General features: G+C 41.2%; 1 protein-coding gene across 7 annotated transcripts in view; it reads right to left on the minus strand.

Moving 5' to 3' along the window:
- The window catches only part of LOC112109429 (nardilysin-like), an 84,964-nt gene that overhangs the window by 13,713 nt on the left and 44,282 nt on the right, over window positions 1–26,969 (minus strand). For all 7 annotated transcript variants that reach the window (XM_026651763.2, XM_029911587.1, XM_029911586.1 and 4 more), the window contains 8 exons: window positions 23,826–23,880; window positions 14,899–15,003; window positions 14,506–14,629; window positions 14,189–14,275; window positions 13,392–13,511; window positions 9,932–9,983; window positions 8,580–8,730; window positions 4,902–5,029 (listed from right to left, as the gene is read on the minus strand). In XM_026651763.2, the coding sequence (XP_026507548.1) occupies window positions 4,902–5,029; window positions 8,580–8,730; window positions 9,932–9,983; window positions 13,392–13,511; window positions 14,189–14,275; window positions 14,506–14,629; window positions 14,899–15,003; window positions 23,826–23,880 (822 nt within the window). The remainder of the gene's footprint in view (window positions 1–4,901; window positions 5,030–8,579; window positions 8,731–9,931; window positions 9,984–13,391; window positions 13,512–14,188; window positions 14,276–14,505; window positions 14,630–14,898; window positions 15,004–23,825; window positions 23,881–26,969) is intronic.

Raw genomic sequence — 26,969 nt, forward strand, 5'->3', positions numbered from 1 at the left:
ATGGGGGCTACCGGCTTCATGGTTTGCTGGGCAGCCTCCAGACCCTGGGCCCCCGGCTGGGCGCTTCCCCTCCCGGGCTCCAGCTGCGCTGGGGAAGCGCCGGCCGGGGGCGCAGGGTCTGGGGGCTGCCCGGCAAACCGTGAAGCCGGTAGCGCTCGGGCAGCCCGTTTCGCGTGGCTGGGAGGGAGGAGGGGGAGTTAGGGCGGGGACTTTGGGTAAGGGGCGGGGAAGGGGTGGAGTTGGGGCGGGGGTGGGAAAGGGGCGGGGCCAGGGCCCCGTGGAGTGTCCTCTTTTTTTATTTTTTTAATATGGTAACCCTAGACACTCCTGGAAGAAGAAATGGATTTTGCAGCTTTGGAAAAATCTTCAAAGTTGACACTGAACATATGCAGTATTAGCTTAACCAACTACGTCTGAGGAGCCTCCCACATCAGGAGGGGTGAATGAAGCAGTCCTCGGAACTCTCCTTTTTTTATTCTTTTAAAAAATGTGATTAAATGACAATCTAACTAACTATAAAGAACATTTGCCTCCAAGGGGCAGAAAAAAACCTGAAAAATTGATGAGGAAAGTGTCAGGAAATTGCATGTGATCCAAGCTTGCTCCATCTTCAGTGGTTAGAAGGAACTGAAGGGCGGTGGGGCCATGCCAGTTTTATACTCCTGAATTTGATATTCCTGCGTGTACCCCAGAATTTGATAGTACTGTAGTCAGCCATCTTGTGTGTTAGCCACTGTCAGCTGAAAACCAAACATCACAGAGCTAGGATAATCTTAGGCCCTGAGAGGCAAAGCCAAATAGCTGCACGTTTGCAGTTTTTCTATCAGAATGGGAGGTTGGGACAAGAAGTGAAGGTCCCATTAAAATAGGGGGAATGTTTAGACAAAGACCTTGGTTTTAGGTGCCTCTAATTTGGAAGTTTATTGTTATTATTAGAAATGCTTTGCTGCTAAGGAGAATAATGAACTGTTATTGTCTGTTACTAGGGAAATTGTTAGACTGTTAGAGGCTATTATGAATTATGTGCTTTGTCTGGAGAAAATTTATAAAAAATGTAGTAGAAAGGGTACTTTGGAGCAGTTTGAGGAAGTTTTCTTTGGGCAAGGATCTGATATCTAAGTTCACCAGCAGCTATATAGAAGATGGAGCCCCCCTGAAGCCTAGCCGCTGATTCCTCAAAACTATCTCTTAGATTTAGGTAAATAAAAATATTTTGAGATGCTCTAAACCTACTGCAACAACATATGTATGGGTGTGCTTGAGATCTAAAAAAGAAAAAGGAGTTTTAGGTGAAAGCAAAGACAGTTCCCTTTTCCATAACTGGTGTTCTTCGAGATGTGTTGCTCATGTCCATTCCATATTAGGTGTGTGTGCTCGCCACATGCACTGGTGCCAGAACTTTTTCCCTCAGCAGTATCCGTAAGGGACGGGCTCTAGCGCCCTCTGGAGTGGCGCCCACATGGCACAGTATTCCACATGCCACTCCAGAGATGGGGTGACCAGAACTGCACTCAGTATTCAAAGTGTGGGCATACCATGGATTGATATAGTTGCATTATGATGTTTTCTGTCTTATTTCCATCCCCTTCCTAATAATTCCTAACATTGTTAGCTTTTTTGACTGCTGCTACACACTTAGAGGATGTTTTCAGAGAACTATCTATAATGACTCCAAGATCTGTTTCTTGAAAACAGCTATTTTAGATCCCATCATTTTGTATGAATAGTTGGGACTATGTTTTCCAATGTGCATTACTTTCCATTTATCAACACTGAATTTCATCTACCATTCTGTTGCCCAGTCACCCAGTTTTATGAGATTCCTTTGTAACTCTTTGCAATCTGCTTTGGACTTAGCTATCTTGAATAATTTTGTGCCTTTTGCAAATTTTGGCACCTCACTGTTTACCCCTTTTTCCAGATCATTTATGAATATGTTGAACAGCACTGGTCCTGGTACAGATCCCTGGAGGATACCGCTATCTACCTCTCTCCATTCTGAAAACTGACCATTTATTCCTACCTTTTGTTTCCTATCTTTTAACCAATTACTGATCCATGAGAGGACGTTCCCTCTTATCCCAGGACTGCTTACTTTGTTTAAGAATCTCTGGTGAGGGATTTTGTCAAAGGCTTTCTGACAGGCCAAGTACACTCCACTGGATCACCTTGTCCAGATGTTTGTTGACTCCCCTCACACTACACTCACACATTGAATATTACATAAATTGGTGAGGCATGATTTCCCTGTTCAAATGCTGTGTTGACTCTTCCCCAACCAATCCAGTTCATCTAGGTGTCTGATAATTCTGTTATTTACTACAGTTTTAATCAATTTACCTGGTACTGAAGTTAGGTTTACTGGCCTGTAATTGCCAGGATCACCTCTAGAACCCTTTTTTTTTATTAGCAATCCTTCAGTCATCTGGTACAGAAGCTGATTTAAAAGATAGGTTACATACCACACTTAGCAGTTCTGCAATTTCATATGTGAGTTCCTTCAGAACTCTTGGGTGAATACCATCTTGTCCTGGTGTCTTTTTACTGTTTACTTTATCAATTTGTTTCAAAACCTCCTCTACTAACATCTCAATCTGGGACAGTTTCTCAGATTTGTCACCGAAAAAGAATGACTTAGGTGTGGGAACTTCCCTCACACCTCTGTAGTGAAGAACGATGCAAAGAATTAATTTAGCTTCTCCACAATGGCCTTATCTTCCTTGAGTGCTCCTTTAGCACCTTGATCATTCAGTGGCCCCACTGATTGCTTGGCAGGCTTCCTGCTATTGGAGTACTTTAAAAAAAAATTACTTTTAATTTTTGAATCTTTGGGTAGTTGCTCTTCAAATTCTTTTTTGGCCTGCCTAACTGTACATTTACACTTGATCTGTGAGAATTTATTTATTTTTCCTCAGTAGGATTTAATTTCCAATTTTTAACGGATGACTTTTGGCCTCTAACCGCTTCTTTTACTTTGTTGTTTAGCCATGGTAGCACTTTTTTGGTCCTCTTACTATGTTTTTTAATTTTAATTTGGGGTATACATTTAATTTGAGCCTCTATTATGGTGTTTTCACTTTTGTGACTGTACCTTTCAACTTCCATTTAACTAGCTTCCTCATTTCTATGTAGTTCTCCTTTCTGAAGTTAAATGATACTGTGGTGGGTTTCTTTGGCATTTCCCCCCATACATGAATGTTAAATTTAATTCCACTATAGTTGCTATTACCAAGAGGTTCAGCTATATTCATCTCTTGGACCAGATCCTGTGTGCCACTTAGAACTAAATCAAAAATTGCCTCTCCCCTTGTGGGTTCCAGGACTATCTGCTCCAAGAAGCAGTCATTTATGGTGTCAAGAAGCTTTATTTCTGCATCTCATCTGGAGGTGATATGTACCCAGTCAATATGGGGATACTTAAAATACCCCATTATTACTGAGTTGTCTATTTTTATAGCCTTTCTTATCTCCCTGAGCATTTCACAATCACTATCCTGGTCAGGTGGCCGGTAGTATATTCATATTGCTATATTTTTATTATTCAAGTATAGAATTTCTAGCCATAGAGATTCCATGGTACAGTTTGATTCACTGAAGATTTTTATTATATTTGACTCTATCCTTTCTTTCACATATAGTGCCACTCCCTAACCAGCACAACCCACTCTGTCATTCTTATATATTTTGTACCGTGGTATTACCATGTCCCATTGATTATCATCATTCCACCAAGTTTCTGTGATGACAATTATATCAATATACTCATTTAATACAGGGCACTCAAGTTCAGCGATCTTAGTATTTAGACGTCTAGAATTTGTATACAAGCACTTACAAAATTTTAGCTGTCTACCACTATATGATGTAATTGAATGAAACTCTTATTCACCCATGAAAGCTTATGCTCCAATACATCTGTGAGTCGATAAGGTGCCACAGGACTCTTTGTTGCTTTTTACAGATCCAGACTAACACGGCTACCCCTCTGATGCTGTCATTTCACTTTTTCTCTTCAGTTCCTACCTGTACTTTATCAACTTCCATCCTCACCTTCTTAGTAGGAAATAGAGAATCCCCATTAATAAATCCTTCCTTAAGGGATGTCTCTTTCTGAACTATGTGCTCCTCCACAATTGCTGGCTTTCCCCCAGCCCTTAGTTTTAAAACTCCTCTACAATCTTTTTAATTTTACTTGTCAGCAATCTGACAAGTTCCATTTTGGTTTAGGTGGAGTCCATCCTTCCTGTATAAGCTCTTCCTTTCCCAAAATGTTCCTAATAAACCTTAACACTTGCTTCCTACACCACTGTCTCATGCATATCAAGAGTTTTAGCTGTGGCAGTTTACAAAAATAGTATCAATGTTTATTAGACTTTTATTGTAAGAATTATTTTTCCTCCTGCCAGTTAATCAGTTCCAGCTTTTTATATAACACCCATAAGCATAAAAAAATAGATTTCCAACACTCTTCAGCCAGGCCCTCAGTGTGTCACTGAGAAATCCAGAAAATAGTTCACATATCCCTTCCAAACCAGTAACACTCTCTCTTCCTTTACCCTGGTGTATAGTAATTACTTTGTAATCTGCCCAATACACAGCCTTATATACATGAGTAAATATCCACCTCTGCTTTGGCATTTGATTAGTAGCACCAGACACTTATTACAAAGCAGAAGTAGGCGACAATTTAAGTATTGTGCTCTAAGTATTTAAATATTATGCAGGGATTCATTGTATTCACTGAGACAGTGCAAAATACTGCATAGTAATTTGTGATTGGAAGAAAGGAAATATCTGCAGCTGCTACAATGACAATACAGTTAAAGCAGAGAAGATTCCACTCCGTGTGTACCTCCACCCTACAACCAGTCTATCTAATTAGCCTTCTCACAGACACTCACTTGGCCAGTATCTCTGGCTTGATCAGAATATTAAAGTAAGTCTTTTTTAGCTGCTCTGTTATCATCTCAAAAACCGCTGGAGTAAAACTGAAGTCAGACAACTGGTCAATGATGAGCTGAAATAGCAGCTGGAAAGAAAATAAAATATTGTTTTCTGAACCATTTTTACCAAATAGAAGAATATTTTTTGCCAAAGAGGATTATTTTGAATTATATTTTATATAAAAAGGAGACATCTAATAATCCATGGATCAACATGAACTGCACTGTATAGATCTATTAAACATTCTAATAAGGTCCTGAATAAATACATTAATTGGTTAAGAATAAGCTACCAATTGCCAGGACATCTCACGCTCATAGCATTCAGATCAATGAAGAATTTTGTTAAATCGGTTAAAAGAAAATACACTATTTCTTATATAGCTAATTTTTAATAATGTAAAATGCATTAACAGTTTGTTTTATTGCAATGTTATAAATTAAATGCATAAAACTCAGGAAATGAAAGGTTCTCCTAGTGTCAAACTCACCCACACTGCACAAATATTTTGACTGCTGTGTTTGTAATTTAGGTTAATTAATGCAGTATTGCCAACTTCAAGAGATCAAAACTCATGAGACAGACACACAAAAATCATGAGATTGGCTCAAAAAATCCTGAGTTTTTAAAAAAAGATTACATTGTGTTTTTTAGGTCTGTCCTTTGAGTTTTGAATTCCCCCTGCCATGTGCGCTCATGCGCCTGTGTGCATGAATGCATTTTCCCTTCAAGACCTTTTCCACTCAGTTTATCCAGAACACCTTGTTCAATTCTGGGAGAAGACTTCATCCAGTTCTCTGGGATCCAAAAAACTTTATTTAACTCTAGATTTCGTCAGTCAGGTTCCTTTATTTGGCGTACAGCAAAGCTACACTGAGTTCATCAGACTCAAGTGTACAGTGTGGGTATAGGGAGTACCAAGCATCCAATGTTACACAGAAAACGTCTTTCTTTATATACATTTACACATTACATTGCATCACACATTTTGGGATTGACTTGGTTACTTTTCAGGAACCAATCCATGTGCAGCATGCTCTGTAATGCATTCTCCACACTCGAACTACTCTGTACCTTCTCTCTACATTCCTAACTTATCTTTTCCACTGTTAGTAAATGGTTTCCTGGGTGTTCTCCCTCTTACCTTAGCTGGCTCAGATATTCTGTCTTCTTAGCCTACTAACCTAGTTACTGATCTTATTTAGTACATTCTGTTTTCAGCCTAATGATCTGTTTACCTTCCTAACTCTATCCTCCAAGAAATGAGGCCTCCCTTCACATATTAATTACTCAAGACAGGCCAGACCTCAGCTACAGCGAGTGTGTGCATGTAAGAGAGAGAATTAGTGTTGCCCACTCTTGCAAATGTATAGGGTAAGGTGATTTTGGCCCTTGCTGCAGGAGCTCTCACCCCACGTCCGCCCATCCCCTGCCCAGCAATTAATCCTTTCCCCCATCTCCCCATTAGTTCTGTCCCCACCAAGTTCAGCCCCCCCATCAGTCCCCAGCCTCCTCAGTTCAGCCGCCACAACCCATTGCCCACCACCACTTTTGCTCCTCCTAGGGTTTTCACCCTCCTCTCCCAGGCCTGGGGGGGAGCTGTAGCAGGGTTCCGTCTTCCCCTTTGCAGACTAAGGGGGGCAAGCTCCAGGGTTCTTTACCCCCTTCTGCCCTTCCCAGGCCGGGTGCAGTGGGGGGGGGAGAGGGGGAAGGAGGAGCAAAGGTGCTGTCCTGTCCATTTTTCTCACAGAAGGGGAGCAAGGGAAGGAGCCAGAGCTGCCCTGAGCTGCTGGACTCTTTGCTCCCTCCTCCATCCCTGTGAGAATGGCAAGTGGAGGGAAGAGATTCTGTCCGCTTTTGGCAGACTGAACTTCAGGAGGGGGCTGGAGGTTATCACAAGACAAACTCCAGCACCTTGTGAAATCCCATCATGCACAAAAAGAAAAAAATCATGGGAGCTGGAACTACTGTTAACATTACCAAGAAAATAATTGTTTCAATATGTAAGGATCCTGTCATAAGCGGCTGCATTTGCAACTGATCTTCTACATCACCGGTTGGTGGAGTTCATCCTATATCAAAGATTCTTCATGTGGCTAGGGAACCCTGTCATATTGAGCAAATCAGCATCAGTCACCGGCACCAGCGGGTGCAACAGAAGAGCAGTTGAGAATACACCTGTTGACAACAGGAGCTATACTTAGCCGGGCAATGGCGGCAGCAGCAGCCAGCAACTGATATGCCCATGCAGCCTACCAGGCATTGCCTGTTGCCCACCAGCCAATGCATCACCATGCTCCTCCCTTGACCCAGATCTGCTCCTCTCCTGATGGTAGCTCACCCTTCTTGCTCTCTTCTATGTTGTGTTCTTTGCCTCCCACTCCAACTTCACGTGACATGGGGTATCTATACCTCCCCACAGATCCCCCTCACCATTTGCCTTGGTCTCTAGGACACTCCTACAATCAGAGGGGAACTTGCATCTTGTCCATCTTTGTCTGGAGGGGCTAAGCAGAAGCCACAGCTGTTTGAGGAGTGCACCAGCTGTGCTCCTACTGCAGTCCCCCTAGTGGAGTCGCCCCTTCTAATTTTCTCCCCCAAATCTCCATGGCCTTCAGACCTTATCACTGGGCACATACCTTTAAAAAAAAACCTCATCCCAAAAGATATTAATACGATTACATTTACACACACATCACAAAAAGACATGGTCAGTATTTACAAAAAGCTATGAAAACTTAAATTATAATTAAGGTTGTTTATAACTCCACATATCCAGTGCTTTAACGTGAAGAAAATTAGAAGTTAAAGTTCTTCACACCTGCATACTTAGCTATTTGAAAAACACAAAGTATATAGCTTTTCAATAAGAGTTCTAAGGCATTACATAATGGGATATAATCACATATCTATTAAATAAACAAACATTCAAATATTTTTAAGGAAAGCTGAGTGTGTGTGTGCGCGCAAATGCATACAATAAAGAAGGTAGAGGTTTAATGTCTACATCATATTTTCTGTTATTTGGTATGGTATATAAATATTAAACAACTGTGAGGCACCTTTCAAAACGACAACTTTCCTTACAAAACATTTAAAATACTTCTGCCTCTTTATTGTGTTCACATGCTCAGCTGCCCTTCTCCTGTCTCAAGCTCCATATATCTCAGAGAGCAAAGATGGCAATTTCCTGATTCATTGTTAGTTTGCTATTACATGACAAAGATATCCTAATCACTCCATGCAACTAAAAAATAATCTTTTTTAAAATTTTGGTTAAGATAAAATAAAGTATGTCAGATTTTGTTACTTTCAGATTCTTTTAATTGGATTTTCATGTCCCAATACACCAAAGAGACTAGTTCTTTCTCCCTTCCTACTCACTCATTATCAATCTTTGTCACAATGTCTCCCTGCTAACCTGCAAATCTGCACTCACTGATCCTGCTGGTTTCTGAGCGACTCAGCAGGAAGTCCATCAGATAACTGAATGCATCAATAAACAGTTGCAAAACCATTAATAGATTAATTGAAATTAAGACACCAATATTTCAGGCCTTTGAGTTGTTTAGAAAGTGACATTCAGCAAAAGGCTAGTTGGTGTGTAGTAAGGAGGACATAGCAGTGGTACTTACAGGTAGTTTATGATTGAATCCTTTCACTCGAATGACCAAACCATGCTCTCCAGATACCAGTTTATATTCCAACTGAGCAACATCGGCTTCATATGCCGGTTCAGCAAGGTTGTGAGAAAGGATATTTACAAAAGTCTCAAAAAGTACCACACTGTATGAATGAGGAAAGTGAGGGTGGGAATCAATAAGGGAGAGTGAAAAGAAACAGCCTTAAAGTCAATAGGTTTGAGCCTTAAAGTCAATAGGTTTGAGAGTACACAGATAAAAAAAAGTGTCCAATAGAAATAAACTATTTCACTGGGCAGCTAAAAACATTTAAAATTTAGAATGTAAAACACAGTACAAAAACATTTATTTTTCTACAGAGATTTTTTCCCCTGGGTAAAGCAAAAACCTGAAACACGGGGTTCTGTATTTCTCTTTATTCAGCAAGCACACAAAACTACTTAGTAGTTTTTTGGGGATTAAATTTAAAATCTTTTTAGATCAAAAGAAAAACTTATTCAAATTACAAAGTATTTCAGGATAGTATAACAATCAACCTGACTCTACTGCAGGATATGTGGGTTAAAACCTAACTGGTATAAATAATGGATTTTTTTAGGCAACATGACAGCTTTCAGTAAAATTTGTTTGTTGAATATTAGGGTGTTAATACAGAAAATTACGTGTTAATGCTATTTATGTAAAGGCATTTGGGAGACTCACAGTTTTATTTAGCATTGGAAGTGCTATAATGGAGAATTAATATGTACAGAATCATAAACTCCAGAGGAGAAGAACAAAAATGTAGGTTTAGAAAACATGACCTACAAGGAAAGGTTGAAAGAATTGGGCATGTTTAGTTCAGAGAAGAAAAGGATAAAGAAGACATGATAACAGATTTCAAATATGTAAAAGGTTGTTATAAAGATGACGGTGACCAATTGTTTTCCATGTCCACCGAGAGTAGGACAAATAGTAATTGGCTTAATTTTCAGCAAGGAAGATTTAGGCTGGATATTAGGAAAAGCACTGTCACCATAAGAATAGTTAAATCCTGGAATAAATTACCAAGGGAGGTTGTGGAATCCCCATCATTGGAGGTTTTATGTACAGATTAGACAAACACCTGTCAGGTATGATCTAGGTATACTTAATCTAGCCTCAGCACCAGGGATGGACAAGATGACCTCTTGAGGTCCCTTCCAGCCCTACATTTCTGTGATTTCTATGATCTTGAGGTTTGTTTCATTCAAAGGAAGATCTATGGGTTGTTGTTTTTTAAACCTGCAGAGGAATTTTAACTGATAATACTATACTACAATTATAGTTGTATCTTATTCTGTAAGACAGATAAGATCAATCTTTACCTCTTTGCAGACTGCTGTATCAGTGGGGAGATCAGATGGAAACGTATGTAAGCTGAAATTTGAAAAAGGTTGACATGAGCAACTGTAGAAACAATGGCAGCTTCAAACATGTAAGTATTTTTTTCTCCAAACCATTTCTTATCCCCAGTTAATTTTCTATGAACTACATATAAATGGTTATTCAGAGATGGTATTTTTATCTGTATTAAGTTATCACCATAGAAATTTTAGCCCTCCAACACTTACTCAATATAATCTTTTTAACTGAAGATTTAAAGAAAAGCATAAAGTTGTACTTCACCTTGCAAAACATTGCTTTATATTACAGGATACTTAAGGAGCACACATTTTTGGTGACAACAGCTATAGTACTTATACAGGATAAAAGTACTCAGGGCAAGTACCATATCTTTGTATGGTTTCAGAGTAGCAGCCGTGTTAGTCTGTATCCGCAAAAAGAACAGGAGTACTTGTGGCACCTTAGAGACTAACAAATTTATTAGAGCATAAGCTTTCGTGGGCTACAGCATGCATCCGAAGAAGTGGGCTGTAGCCCACGAAAGCTTATGCTCTAATAAATGTGTTAGTCTCTAAGGTGCCACAAGTACTCCTGTTCTTTGTATGTTTGCTTACATAAATTAATTTTACACTTTTCTTTCTAAAACAACCTAAAGATGCTGTACAACAAAAAAACCCCTATAATTATACATACCCTATTTTAAAAAGTTTCTCACTGAAAATTAAAATGTCATGTTTCTGAGCAGAACAGCAAAAATGGGAACAGTTTTCATGTTTATCGGCTCTCAAAGATTCCAGATCACATTTCCTCAGTTTACAGGGGGAAAAGAGAAGTTGGTTTGGTTTTGGTTTTTTAAAACTACTAGGCCTCCAAACTCAAGGTTAGTTCTTTCCCCCTCAGGCACTGTCACCTGTAAGATGCTTTTGGTGCCAAATTCTGCCCCTAGTTACTCCATTAGAAGAAACAACATCTGTCAAGCAATTATTAAACAGTGGTATCAGAGATACTGCAGATTCTCCCTGTACTAATAAGAAAAAACAGTAGCATCAGCTATAATGTCACTGTATTAGAGGTACATTATTTTTAACAATCTATACACCTCTACCCCGATATAATATGAATTCGGATATAACGCAGTAAAGCAGTGCTCCAGGGGGGCGGGACTGCGCACTCCGGCTGGTCAAAGCAAGTTCGATATAATGCGGTTTCACCTATAACGCGGTAAGATTTTTTGGCTCCCGAGGACAGCGTTATATAGGGGAAGAGGTATACTTCTATAGCACTTACTATTTAGCATTCTCAAATCTCTTTACAAACATTAATGGGCTACACCTCACAACAATCCTGTGAGGAAGGTAAGTGTTATCTACATTTTATATCTGGTGAAATAAGACCCAAACGGTCTTATAGCTCGACAGATGGAGCGGGACTGTCGAATGGGACTCCTTCCAGGACCTTCTCGCGATTGATCCACCACTGCAGCGAGGTGAGAACTGTCGGGGAAATGGTGACGATCTTTTTCAGGTGGTCCCTGGATTGGGAATAGGTCGACGCCAGCCATTGCTGCAGGGGCTGCATGTGGAGCCTGGCATGGCGGACCACGTATGTGCAAGCTGCCATGTGGCCTAGCAGGCGCAGGAACACCCTGGCCATTGTCAGGGGAAATGTGGACACTTCCGCGATGAGGTCCGTCAGGGCCTGAAACCTGTCTAACAGCAGGAACGCTCTCGCTCGGGTCGAGTCGAGCACGGCCCCAATGAATTCTGTCCTTTGAACTGGCACTAACGTGGACTTTTTGTGGTTCACCAACAGTCCCAAGGAGCGGCATGTGACTTGTAGTACAGCGACGTTGCATTGGACATGAACCTTGAAGCTGCCTTTGACCAGCCAGCCGTCGAGGTACGGGTAAATCTGGATACCCCGACACCTGAGGTAGGCTGCGACTACCGTCATGCACTTGGTAAACACCCTTAGCCAGGCCAAACGGAAAGGCCACAAACTGGTAGTGGGCCGAACCCACTGTAAAACGGAGAAAGCGACTGAGTCCTGGGAAGATTGCTATGTGAAAGTATGAGTCTTTCAGGTCGAGGGCAGCATACCAGTCTCCTGGATCCAGGGAGGGAATAATGGAGGCCAGAAAGACCATGCGAAACTTTAGCTTCTTTAGGTATCTGTTGAGGTCTCACAGGTCCAGAATGGGATGCAGACCACCCTTGGCCTCAGACCCTTGGGATCAGAAAATACCAGGAATAGAAACCTCCTACACCACCGCAGCTGTAAGAGCCCCTGAACCTCTTACTCGAAAAGACTCTCGTGAGAAGGGTCCCTGAAGAGGGATGGGGGAAGGGGGGGTGGAAATAAATTGGAGAGTGTAGCTGTGCACCACTGTACTGAGGACCCAGTGGTCCAAAGTTATCGCCGACCACGCTGGGAGGAAAAAGGAAAGGCGGTTGCAAAAAATTGGGAAAAATCGGATCCAGAGAATAGACTGGGAGGTCACCCTCAGGCGTACCCTCAAAACGACTTTTTAGCTCCCTGGGGTAGTTGTGGTTTGAACTGCTTATGTGCCGGGCCCGGAACGTAGAGTCCCAGGGCTTTCAAGGTTGTTCGGGGTCCTTAAGCCCACGTAATTTATTGTCCATCTGCTCTGCAAATAGGGTGACCAGACGTCCCAATTTTATCGGGACTGTCCCGATATTTGCTTCTTTGTCCCGCGTCCCGACCGATGTTTGGTCAGGAAACTGGACAAACAAGAAATTTTGCCCTCCCAGAGGGACTCTCGCCCGCCCACCCCGGCTCCGCCCCCTCCTCCCCCCATTGGCTCCCTCCCCAAATCCCCGCCCTGGCCCCGCCTCTTCCCCAACCACGCGGCATTCCTCCTCCCTTCCAGGCTTGCAGCTGCATGGCGGTGCAAGCCTGGAGAGAGGGGGTGGCGGCGGCGGCACCTGGATCCTGGTGCTAGTGAGTCAGCTCCAGCACCCGGGCACCGGGCGGGCGGGCAAAGAGGGGCTGGCAAGGGAGGGAGGGAGACGGGGGGGGCTCAGCTCTGAGCCCCCCGCCGCGCCAGAGGGCTCCTGCCCGGCCCCCGGGCCACTGCACAGGGAGGGCCCGAGGCTGGGAGTGCAGCGCGGAGGCTGCTCCAGCCCTGCAGCCCGCGGGGCAGTGCGGTGGGGTCCGGGCGGGAGCAGCGCGGAGCGGGCAGGGGCCGGGTGGGCGGCGCGGGCCGAATCCCCGCTGCTGCCGGGGAGCCCCGCGCCTCTCCCTCCCGCTCTCGGCTGCGCTGCGCTCCAGTGGCTGCGGCTCCTTCCCGGCAGGAGAAAAAAGAGGAGCTACAAGTCCGAATTCTAAACAAATTGCCAGTACTATTTAGGTGCCAGTACTATTGCATAGGAAAACTTTGTTTTGCACATTTTGTTTAATACACCAGCGAATGGGGGTTACCTTTGGGGATTTTGAATTTATTGTCCTTCTTGTACCACACACAGCCGTGGTGTGTACTCAGAATTTTGACTGGGTGCTCCGTGTCAGGCCAATCAGATGCCTTCAGAGCGAAGTCAGTGGCTAATATAGAAACAGAATATGTGGGTTACTATATTTCAAATCCACAACCATTGGCACAAGTGTGCAACTTGCAAAACTGTAAACAAACTGCTCTCCTCTTTTCTATGTCACCATAGTGTATTTAATAGCACACTGCCTTCTGGAACCAAAGGTCATGAATTTAGATCGCATACCAGATCTTTGGCTCATATCCAGTGCCAACCCTGAAGTGAATAACAGATAGGCTAGTAAGTCTGATTCAAGAGATAAGTGCTTCATTCTCTTTACTTCTGATGGCAGATCCAGTTGCTATAAGAGTCTGTGTTATTTTTCCCAAAAGAACAGGGATAACCAAACAACACGGCCTCTCTCAGTATATCAGATTCTCAGGTCTATAGCTTTATGCAATCTACTCATGAGTGCATCGTTGCTGCTCTGTTGGGCACTAAGAATATCTTAAAACAGACATTTTCAGATTAAATTTGGCCTAACATTTAAACTTATTAAAAGGATGCTTTAATAAAAGCTCAGACAAACAAATGTTTCCATGTTTTCTCTCCATTCCAAAAGGAACAGTTTGAAACCACACATTCATTTAAAAGAAAAAGATCATTTCTCAGAACCTCCCATTCTGAAACTGAGCAGAATGGGGAAGAGAAACATGACAGAGTCCAACCAAATTCTAGTGTCTCACTCACCTATATATTTGTTTTCTTCAGGTAAGTGCAGGTCCTGATTTAACTGAAAGTCACTGGCCCATAAATCACTCCAATATTTGTCAATATCTGTGAAAAACATGAAATTAGTCTATTAACAGCAGATAGATTTAATAGGGCAGTAGCTACTGCATCAGTACCTAGTTGCTGACTCCTAGAACTAGATACCTTCCTTCTGATGTTTCTGTGTGTCTATCTGCATTCTCACTCCTATGTGGCTGCACATTGCACTGTCACCTTTTTAATGGTCTCAATGAGCACTTTAAAAGATCTCTAAACACTTTAGCGGGTCATTTTACCTTCCACACTGTACTGTGTCCCAAACCATCTCTCCTTTAGATGACATTTTCTTTCACTGGCAGCAGACAACAGAACAAGGTTTGCTCTCAGAGGGCAGAGCTGGTTAAGGACATCAGCAATGATCTACAAAGATAAAGGAATAATAACTCACTTAAAATGCAACTTTAGCTACTCCTGTCCAACTGTATTTTTAAATTACTCCGAAAGTTCAGAAGACAAAGGACTAAAAATAAACTCCTAAACCAAGCAATTTGTTTTCTGCACCCAAAAAGTATAAAAGTGATCCAATTAATCTAGAAAACCTGATTCAATAAGCCTAAATTCCCTGTACACCCTCAATAAATAACTTATCCAGCTCAAATATACACATTGAAAGCTATAGGGCTACTTACTTCAGGCTTGTATTCCAGCAGGAGCTGATCGCCCGTCAGAAAGTCCTCCTTACAAAAGATATGTATGTTCTCACAGAGACTTTCAACATAATCAATTGGATCAGCCTGTAAAATGAGTAAAATTGTGTTTCACACAACAGACAACTAAAACTTAACACTTTTTGCTGAGTAGAACTTGTGTGCTGCATTGCAGAGTTTTGGTTTTGGTTATTGAGTCTAAATGCAATTCATAAACAATTATGCAACATTAGAAGGGCCTTCCTTAAGAAGAAACAATGAAGAAATGGTCCCTTCTGCCTATCTAGTGATTAAGTACAGAGAAATAATAAGGTTTGATGCTACTTTTACAAAAACAAAGAGAATAACCATATTATCCTCGCTAGAATTATGGTCTCGTCTATACCATTGGTTGGAACACATATATGCCTCATATTCACAGGTGGCAGCTGTCTGTGTTGTTGGTGGGCTTTAGGGGTTTTTTGGTTGTTTTATAAAAGGTGCCAGTTGTACCAGTGAGTGGCTGCAGCTCACACGTGGCTAATGCAGTGAAGTCTACAATATTTCTTACCAGTGCAGAGGGGAATCCAGAAAATATCACTACTGCTGCACTAATTCAATGATTTAGCCTAACTCCATCCCACAGTTCAGACTGGCCTTAATTTCTGAAGTTACCTATAAGCATGGCTCTCAAAAACAGTATTGAGGAGACCCAGAATGCACTGGTGCAGCCATGGTAGTAAAAAGTGTGTGGGCATGTTGAAAGAATTCTGTCAAACACAGTGTTGCTGCATGAAGCCCCACACTATTTCAGAGACAAGCAAGACAATTAACCGTTTCATACAATCCGTGTCCCCACGACAGCTCCCTCACTTATGGCCTGATCCTGTGATGTGCTGAGGACATTCGCCTCCATTTAAATCAGAGGGAATTGAGTGCATTAGGTCCCCTTGCATGGAGACCCTCTCTGAGCTTCAGTTTCTCTCACCATTATCCTTGAGAAAAGAAATGAAGGTTACTTATCTGTAATCGGAGTTCTTCAAGATAGATTCTGAATAGTCACACTCATGGGATGGGCAGGGAGATGCAACTCAGGCTAGGTCTACACTACGGGGGTGGGGTGGGGTGTCGACCTAAGATACGCAACTTCAGCTACGCAAATAGCGTAGCTGAAGTTGCGTATTTTAGGTCGACTTACCTGGCTGTGAGGACGGCGGCGAGTCAACCGCTGCCGCTCCCCCGTCAACTCCGCTTCCGCCTCTCACTGCGGTGGAGTTCCGGAGTCAACGGCAGAGTGATCGGGGATCGATTTTATCGCGTCTACACTAGACGCGCTAAATTGATCCCCGATAGATCGATCGCTACCCGCTGATCCGGTGGATAGTGAAGACGTGCCCTCAGATGGTGGAACCTTCTCATAGCAGTGCCCATTAGAAAATTCATGCACCCCTCCTACTCTTCCCCTCTGTGTTCCTGAACATTTTGAGGACAAGGCTATAAAAGGGGCACCCTTTGCCATCTCAGTTCATTCTTCTAACCTCCCCAGAGTCAGAATTCTATTAGAACTCCAACAAAGGTGGGGAAGGAGTGTGAATATACAGAATTCATCTCAAAGAACTCCAGTTACAAGTAACCAACCTTCATTTCTTTGGGTACGTCTACACTACGAGATTAATTCGAATTTAGATCATTCGAATTTGGGAAACAGATTGTATAAATTCGATTGTGCGCGGCCACACTAAGCACATTAATTCGGTTTTTAACCACATTAATTCGGTGGTGTGCGGCCACACTACCCCATTAATTTTAACCACATTAATTCGGTGGTGTGCGGCCACACTACCCCTAATTCGAATTAACAAAATCGATTTTGGTGCTACTCCGCTCGTCGGTGTGGAGTACAGAAATCGATTTTAAGTGCCCTTTAATTTGAAGTAACTGGCTCCGTTGTGTGGACGGGTTAAGGATTAATTCGGATTAACGCAGCTAAATCCGAATTAAAGTCGTAGTGTAGACCAGGCCTTTGACCATCTTCTACATATTCCCACTCACAGGACAGTTTGGCAAGCTGTACCTCACAAACAAGGTGGGACTCAGAGTCCTGATTGAACAGGGACTGTAGAACTGCTCTATGAAATTAAGTGTCTGATCAACTGTGACATTATCCAGGGTAGAATCTGGACCGATAAACAGCTGTGTCCCGTTCTCCAATCTGGGGTGCCTTTTACACTGCTTTACTGTGAAAGTTACCACTCCTGGTCTGCTCACACAGCCTCCAGCATGTAAATTACTCCCAGTTAAATTGTATGAATGTGATAGCCAGCCACTCTTGAATTACACTGCAGAGTAACAGCAGCAAATTCCCAGCCCCAAACTTTCTCCAGAAATGTAAGTCTTGTACTACCCAGCTCTCTCCTGGACAATACAAGCTCATATAAAGTCTGTCATTTTATTAATAGAAAATTATATGCACAAATCCTGTCATCCCAAATGGAGTTTCCCAAATGCCTCAATCCAAACACACTGGTTTAGATAAAACAAGTTTATTAACTACAAAAGGATAGATTTTGAGTGAATACAAGTAACAAGGGTATAAGAGTCAGAACAGATTACAAGAAAAATAAAAATAAAAAGCATCTAATGCCTAACTTAACAACTGAAGTGAATTCAAAGCGAAGTCTCTCTCACCACATTTCAGCAGTCTTACTGGATGAATCTCCTTCAGTCAGGATCCCTCCCCCCAATGCTGCTTCAGGTCTTGTGAATGCCATAGGTAGAGAGGAAGAGATCATTTGGGGTGTCTACTCTCCCTTCTTATAGTTCTTTCTCTTCTTGGAGAAGCATTTCCAACTGAGGTTCATGAATTGCATTAGCACTAAATTGAAGTCCCAAGATGGTATTTGGGTCTTTTATAGGCAGTTGCATATTGGCATGTCCCTTCATAAATTTCTTAACTTTGTTTTGTGCCATGATAGATTTATTATCTGTTAATGCACAGTGGACTATAGTTGCTACATATCTTTTAAAGGAGGAAATGGAAAGACCTGGAAGATCTGAATGAATCAAGTGTTCAATAATATAATGTACTGGTGTGACAATGTTGATCAATAGTTTCTCTCTTATTCACTTCACAAATCTAGTCCACCTGTGCTTGCTGCTTGTTTTCTAATGTTAATCAATATTTCCTGCACTTCTAAAGGGCAAGATTTTCCAAGGACCATTCAAGTCCTATAGCCCATGCAGTCAGGTGCAGTGATTAAGGGTCCAGATGATAAATTCTGTTCTCCTGTTGAATTAATAAGTTCAGTAACACCAGGAGAGGTCTGTATACTCCCTGGGAGAGCTGAAGAAGTCCGAGTGCCACTGTTGCCGTGGCAGTGGTGGGCAACCAGAATTATCCTTGTTCCATCCTGTCTTATCTACTTAATCACACAATGGATGAGAGGGAAGGGTGAAAAGCATAGAACAGACACTTCCCCGAGTTCAGGAGAAAAGAGTCCAATATGGGTAGATTGACTTTCCCTGCTCTCAAGCAAAACTTGGGACACCTTGAATTCTGTCTGATCATGATCAGATTTACGTCCAGGAATCCCCACAGGGTGAAGATCTTGTCTATCACCAATTTCTTTAACGATCACTCATGAAGTTCCATTATATCTTTGCTCTGTTGACCCACCACCAGACTGTTGTCACTGCCTATTAGGTATAGAGCTACCTAATGTTGTGCTAGATATTCCAGTCCCATAATGTCACTGCTTCCTTTCATAACAAAGAAGAGTGAGCCCCTCGCTGTTAGCTAATATAATACATTGCTGTCATATTGTCTGTGATGGCCTGCATGCAGTACCTCACTCGGCATGCAATATAGAAAAGATTTGAGAACCCAATGAATTTTTCTCAGTTCCAGGATATTTGTACGCAGTCTCCTTTCCTGAGTACTCCAATTACCTCAAACCGTTAACTAGTTGAAATGTGCTCCCCATGCCTGGTTGGAGGTAACGAAGGTGATTGTTTTCAACAGTCTTGGAAGGATAAACACTACTCCCAGGTCACTGGCACACTGAGTCCATGTCAAAGATAGCAGTATCTCTTTTAGGGTGAGCAATCTTGTGAATGTGCTTCTATAGTTGGTCTGTAATTTAATGCCAGTCAATGCTGCTGACTTCTCACTCTGAGCCAAGCACAAAGTACAACACAAGTGGCTGAAGACACAAGGCCCATGAAACCTAGAAAGAACATATAGCAGTACCCTTTTCATTCGATCTAATTGGGACCAGGGCCAGATTGGTTAATCAGAAATCCAGATAAACCGAAGAATGGGAAAGTGCAATGCTGCTCTACCATCTAGTGGCCACAGGAGTGATCACCCCCTTCTGGACCTGTGTTCGCTGCTTGTCTGGTTAATGCGGAAAGCCAGAGATAATGGATGGTCAGATAAATAAAGTTCTACTGTACTTTCCAAGTAGGATTTTGATGGGCCACCATTTTGGCAGATTGAAGCTTCAGAAATATCTTCTGGAAGAAATGCTCTGACCTCCTGAGAGTTGAGAACTGCTCCTATAAACCAAATCCACTGTGAAAGTAGCTGAAGAGACTTTTTCATGTTTATCATGGAGTCCTAACTTCTTGAAGAGGAAACATGTGTAATATAGGTTTCTGGAAAAGCCATCTTCTAATGAGGCTTTATTGAGCCAATCTTTTAAATAAGAGTAAACAAAAATACCCTATTGTGTCAAACAAGCCATTACTGCAGATAGGTATTTTGTCATTTCCAAGGGAGGAGGGGGCAGACCTGTAGAGAGGTTAAAGATTGTATTGGAAGTTATTTTGTCCAACAATGAAACAAAGGTATTTGCAATGCCTTGGTCTGATAGAGATAAGCACTTTTTAGATCGAGAGCTGCAAGCCAATCTAGGGTTGAAAGGGATGGCATGAGGGATACTTAAATCAACAAGTGGAAACTATTTTCTGATAAAAGCATTGAGTTTCTGTAGATTTAATATTGGACAAAGCCCTCCATCTTTCTTTGATATCAGAAAATATCTGGAATAGAAACGTTGACCCTTGAACTTCCTTGGCACTTTCTCTAATGTTCCCACTTCTAACGAGGACTGAATCTCCATCTTAACGCAGTCTTATGAAATGGGTCCCTAAACAGAGATAGAAGGGGGAGGATGCATTGAGTGGAAGAAGGGCTTCAAATTGAATGGCATAACCTTCTTCAGTTTTCTCCAGATTCCATTTTTCAGACGTGACAGAATTCAGTTGCAGATGTAACAGGAAAGTTTATCTTCAAGGGTGGGGAGAGAGGATCAGCACAGACTGGTCTGAAGCTCCCAATCCTCATATCAAACTTGAAGCCTGACATTCAAACCTGAAGTCAAAGATGAAGGATGTTTCCCCTTAATTCATCTCTTAAAAGGCTCCCTTCTCTGCTATGGTTACAAAGGAAAGATATTGGTGTTGAAATTGACATCTCTGAGAATAATAAAATGGCAAAGATGATGTGGGAGTAGAACTGCCGCTAGGACTTAAAGACAGGTACAGAGGTCCTTATTTTTGTAAACAGGTAGATTTTGCAGTAGACCTTTTGTCCTTCATCTTCTCCAGTATCTCAGCAGTCTTATTGCTAAATAATCCATCATCTATCAAGGGACGGTCATCTACCTTCAATTTTGTTTCTATAGCACATCTATAAAGCAGACACAACTGCTCTCATTGCTGAATCTGATCCCTCAAAAGATGTTCTTTTAACTGCATGTTTTGACACTGTCTGACCTTCAGCTACTAAGGTATTAGCCAACTCCTGTTGTTCTTCTGGGAGTGCTTTTGGAAACCTGGGTATCATTTCCCATGAATAATATTGATTCTGCGACATCATTGCCTGGTAATATTGCCACTCTAATTCTGAGCAAAGCAGAAGAAAATCTCTTTCTACAAATTGTGTCCTTTTCCTTCCCTCCCTTTTTCAGAAGGAGTAAACTGCGACTGTCTTCCTCTAGATCTATGGTCTGCTATTGCCTCTACTGAAGAGTTAATGGTAGGATGCATGTGAAAGAAAAAAAAACCCTCACTTTTTAAATGATATAACTTGTCAGCTTTTTTCAAGATGAAGGGGTAGACAAAACTGCTTTTGCAGGTTGCAACAGTCTGTCTAATATTGGTAGGGTGATTTTATTTTTGGGGGGAGAACGCAGGATAGGAAGGGTCTTCCAGCGTGACTGTCATAGGTTTCACCCCCCACTCTGAACTTTAGGGTACCAATGTGGGGACCTGCATTTGAACCCCTAAGCTCAATTAACAGCTTAGATCTGGTCTGGCTGCCACCACCCAAATGATTTATGAGTTATTTGGGAAACTCTGTCTTCCCCCCCAAAACCTTCCCCTCCCTGGGTAGCCTTGAGAGACTCCTCCACCAATTCCCTGGTGAACACCGATCCAAACCCCTTGGATCTTAACACAAGGAGAATTTAACCATCTCCCCTCTTTCTCCCCACCAATTCCTGGTGAGTCCAGAGCCAATCCCCTTGGATCTTAAAAACAGGGAAAAATCAATCAGGTTCTTAAAAAGAAGGCTTTTAATTAAAGAAAAGAAAGGTGAAAGACAAACCTCTGGGAGAGATTAGCATACCAGCTACTCTCACAGACAACAGATTCAAAACACAGAGGATGTTCCCCTGGGCAAAACTTAAGTTACACAAAAGAATACCCAATTTGATTATTCCCCTAATTGCACAAGACAAGTTACAAAAAGAAAATAAACAAAACCTATTTATTCCTTTTCTAATACTCACTACTCTGATAAGAAGCTGATTCCTTGATCTTTTCCACTCTGGCCAAAACTGAAACTGACCCAGACAAAGGGAATTTCCCTCGTTCCTTTTGAAACATTTTGTCCCCCCATTGGTTCCTCTGGTCAGGTGTCAGCTAGGCTAGGTGAACTTCTTAACCCTTTACAGGTAAAAGAGGCTTTTAACCCTTAACTATCTGTTTATGACAGTGACCAATGAAAGTTTCAGTCATCACCATTCTATCCACAAGTCTGTGAAATGGTAAAGCATTCTCATAAGGAGAAGAAGCTGAAGAAACCCTAACATTTTCATCCGGAGAAGATTCAGTGTCAGGAATTATCTGAAAATGTCAAAAATAAAACAAAAAAGTTCAGACTCTTGGTAAAGAACAAGAAAAAACTCTCTGGTCACACAGCAATGATGCCTATACCTGAAATTATCCATGGAAAAGAAGTGGAGGTGGTTAGGGTTAGGGTGGTTAGTGGAGGTGGCTATAACAGCAGCACTGAACATGTGGTGCCATGAAGAGACATTTATGTGATACCAGTGGCCATTGTTCTTCTGTAAATTCCCCAAAGTTCAGCAGTGCGGGAACTACTTCCCGCAAGTGAGAATATGCAGAAACACTAAAAGAAAATAACCATAATTGTTTATAGCACACCATTAAGGTTCATATTACTTCACGGTACAGTGGATTGATTTAAACCAAAGTAATTTAAATCCCTATTTTAATCATGATTTAAATCAGCAAACAGGAAACTTTATTTTCATTCATCAATTTTAATATTATTTTGCATTTGTATTTTTTTTTTGTTATTTTCCTAAAGACAGGTACATTCTCATTGGTTGAGAACTATTAAAACATGTTGATTTGCAACTAAATATAGCTTTACACAACATCTGGTGCTTCTTTTTGCTAACCAGGAGGATACAGTATATCTGTACATTTATTTAAGCTGTTATGTACCTTAACTTTTATTCACATTCCTAATTTTTACTTATGTTAGAAAATGGTGAATGGATGCATTTTTTATTTACTGGATGATTACTTTTTTACTTTTGATTTGTATCCAGTTCTATTTGGGTGGAAATTAAAATTCAATTAAATGCACAAAAACAGCATTTAATTTTTTATTAGGTAAATAAAACTACTTTAAATGTGTTGAATGCCTAACAAAGTAAGTTTCTAAAACGTGTTTTGCATTTGAAACTAACTGATTTATTTAAAAAAGGAAGTATTATCCATAGTTAGTGAATTGAACTGATTGTTTCTGGTCACCACATCCTTCAAGATTTTAAAACTAGTAGAGTTCATCCTCTCAGATCTAGTTTTTATTCAGAGATTGGATGACAAAAACAAGATTTCTTGCTTTTCAATTCTCAATTAGTTTCTTAACTTTGAATGATCTAGTCATTGAACTGAATTACTTGAACAGACTAAAATGAAGAAAATATTCTCTCTAAAGCTGCAGAAGAAATTATTGCTGTCAAAAGCTGGTTTGGCACTTCAATAAACTGTGATTTTAGGTATTTAGCCAGCTCAATGGTTTGACTTTCTTTAATACTTGCAAGCAAAAACGTACCATTTAAAATTTGTTTAATTAATTTAAATAATTTTACTATATTATAGTAAGTTTAGGACTTAAGATAGGTTGCCATATTTTCAAAAAGGTTTATTTAAAAAACTATATTTAATTTTAAAAATCTATTTTTATACACCCTGATTCACAGGTGAATAAGATAAGGGTCCTGTAACAAGTATCTTACAATCTAAACTAAATGATAAAGAGAAACTGACCTTAAGGAGTGGGAGAAAACAAAACATGAGGAAAAGAAAACAGCTCTTGGAAGAGCACCATTTACCAAAGAAATCAAATCATATTTTGTTTTATTAAAGAACAACTTCACAAGTCATAAAGTTTAACATTTCTCTATCTAGAATATAAGTTCTTTCTACTTAACAAATGCTTCTTCTTCCTCATCTATGTAAGACTATATTTTCAAAGACTCATGATGTTAGAACCATCTAACTCTCACTGACTATGGAATGTTACATAGAAAAACCCCCAATTACAATTCAAAAATCTAGGGCTTAAGATCTATACCCCCAAAGAAAACATTTGAAGATTAATTTAGTACCTGATCCTGGAAATAAAATTCATTAGCTTCAATCTTCTGAATCTCTTCCCAAATTCTGTGGGTGGGAAAAAAATATATATACCCATTACCCTGTCAAGTGATTAATCACACACTATTTCTAACAAGATATGAGTCTGAAAATTTAAGCTAGTTTGTCTGCAGTAATAATAATTTGTACATCTATATGACCTGGATACCATGGTGACTGCACGAGAAATACATGTTCAACTCATCAACGACTTAGATATTGGCATAGAAAGTACGCTTATTAAGTTTGCAGATGATATCAAACTGGGAGCGATTGCAACTGCTTTGGAGGATAGGGTCATAATTCAAAATTATCTGGACAAATTGGAGAAATGGTCTGAGGTAAACAGGATGAAGTTTAACAAAGGCAAATGCAAAGTGCTCCACTTAGGAAGGAACAATCAGTTTCACACATACAGAATGGGAAGAGACTGTCTAGGAAGGAGTACGGCAGAAAGGGATGTAGGGGTTATAGTGGACCACAAGCTAAATATGAGTCAACAGAGTGATGCTGTTGCAAAAAAAGCAAACATGATTCTGGGATGCATTAACAGGTGTGTTGTGAGCAAGACACGAGAAGTCATTCTTCCGCTCTACTCTGCGCTGGTTAGGCCTCAACTGGAGTGTTGTGTCCAGTTCTGGGCACCGCATTTCAAGAAAGATGTGGAGAAATTGGAGAGGGTCCAGAAAAGAGCAACAAGAATGATTAAAGGTCTTGGGAACATGACCCTATGAAGGAAGGCTGAAAGAATTGGGTTTGTTTAGTTTGAAAAAGAGAAGATTGAGAGGGGACATGATAGCAGTTTACAGGTATCTAAAAGGGTGTCATAAGGAGGAGGGAGAAAACTTGTTCACCTTAGCCTCTAAGGATAGAACAAGAAGCAATGGGCTTAAACTGCAGCAAGGGAGGTTTAGGTTGGACATTAGGAAAAAGTTCCTAACTGTCAGATTGGTTAAACGCTGGAATAAACTGCCTAGGGAGGTTGTGGAATCTCCATCTCTGGAGATATTTAAGAGTAGGTTAGATAAATGTCTATCCGGGATGGTCTAGACAGTATTTGGTCCTGCCATGAGGGCAGGGGACTGGACTCGATGACCTCTCGAGGTCCCTTCCAGTCCTAGAATCTATGAATCTTTTTGTCTGGGAATCACAAGCATTTAACAATTGTCAATCAATCCTCATTACTCCTGCAAGTTTTTATCCCCTATTTTCAGATGGAGAAACTGAAGCACAAATAGTCAGTGGCAGACACAAAGTAAATGGAAGAGCCAGCAACAGAACTGAGAATTCCTGACTCTCAGTTCCATAATCTAACCATACACTACCCTTAATTGCTTGACCTCACTATTTGGGAAAGGTGTGGCATGCAAGCAAGTCTTTGAGTTTTCCCTTTTTTTTTTCTTCCACTAAGGGCTTGTCGATACAGGAAAATTTTATCAGTTGTACTTGCATAAACTGGTATAATCTCACATGTGACCACTCTTATTCTGGAATAATATTGGCTTTTTTTTGTTTAGTTGAAACTCCTTCCAAAGAACATAATGTAAACAGCAAAAAGTCAGTCTTATTCCAAAATAAGAGTGTCCGCACAAGAGGTTACACCAGTATGGCCTTGTCTACACTACAAAGTTAGGTTCATGTAAGTCACTTTGCATTGTCTTATTTGTGCATGTGTCTACACTCAAATTTTTCTCCAGCCAATGTAAGTGCCCCATTACAGTGAAGAAGTAAAACCACCTCCCTGAACAGCACTGAGCCGTGGTCAACATACTATAGTTGACACAGTGCAAGTGTAGAGACTGCATGACCTAGGTTGTCTCTAATAGTCCTCCAGCAGCTGTTCCACAATGTCCACTAGTAACCACTCTGGTCACAGTTGTGAACTCCACTGCCCAGGCGTCCTGGAGACCGGAAGCCACACTGCTCCCTTTAAAACGCCCATATTTTTAAAATGCCTTTTCCTGATTGCTCAGCTTGGCAAGCACACCTAGCAGTAGCAGTTCTCATTTGTTGTGTGAAATTAACCAACCGACCACGCCAACTACACAACACTCTAGACCAGTGATACTCAGACCTCAATGGTTCAGGATCCATATTAGCAATCAGCATTACCCAAAAGATCCACAGCAGTGTAAATTCATTATTTCATTTACTATAGTACAATTAATACTTAAACTGTATGACTGGGGAAATATTTACTCTCTCTCTCTCTCTATATATATATATATATACACACACACACATACTCACAGCAAATAAGTTAATTTTAGTGCAACTTAATTGGTTAATAACATAGTAAAAGTATCCTTATTGGTTAATAATTAAATCACAGAGTGTTTTAATATCATGTGCTGCAAAGAGCCATGCAGGAGACACATTCAAGAGTCACTTGTGGCTCAAGAGCCACAGTCTGAGTATCACTGCTTTAGAAACACTCCTGCCTGAAGTAGACAGCAAGTATTGGATCTTCAGGGCCTGTGGAGAGAAGAGGCTCAGCAGACACAGCTACATATCAGTCATCAAAACATGGACGTCTATGAAAAGATAGCACAGGAGGTGTATGTGAAGGGGTATGATAGGGATCAGCAGCAGTGCTGCGTGAAAATGAAGGAACTGCAGCAGGCATTCCAAAAGACCAGAGAGGGCAAGAGTTGATCTAGTGCCATGCCGCAATCCTGCTGCTTTAACAAAGAAGTGCATGACAGACTTTGTGGCGCGCCAGTGGGATCTCCACTGACCACGACGAATACCTCAATGGAGCTCAAGAACAGTGAGGAGGAGAAGAGAAATGCAATGAGGCGTCCAGCTATGCCATGAGCTAGAATCTTTTTAAGACTCCTCCGCAGTCTAGCCAGTCCCATCAGTGAGCACCACCGAGCCCAATCCAGGAGAAGGAATCTCGGGTAAGTGTGTGCATGCATTTGCCCTTAAAATGTTTAAATGTGAAGATGGCACCCAGCCCTACCCCAAGTTAGCAGAACACAGGTGTCTACTTTTCAATGTTTTACTCATATGAGACGAAGTAAGGGTACAACAAAAAGAGACAAAGCTGGAATCTGCTTTTTGTTCTCCTGTAGGATTAGGCGATGGCAGGGAGGCACGCAGAGCAGTTTGTT

The sequence above is a fragment of the Terrapene carolina genome, unplaced genomic scaffold (genome assembly GCF_002925995.2).
Source record: "Terrapene carolina triunguis isolate 2854851 unplaced genomic scaffold, T_m_triunguis-2.0 Scaffold102, whole genome shotgun sequence".
In the NCBI taxonomy this organism is placed as follows: domain Eukaryota; kingdom Metazoa; phylum Chordata; order Testudines; family Emydidae; genus Terrapene; species Terrapene triunguis.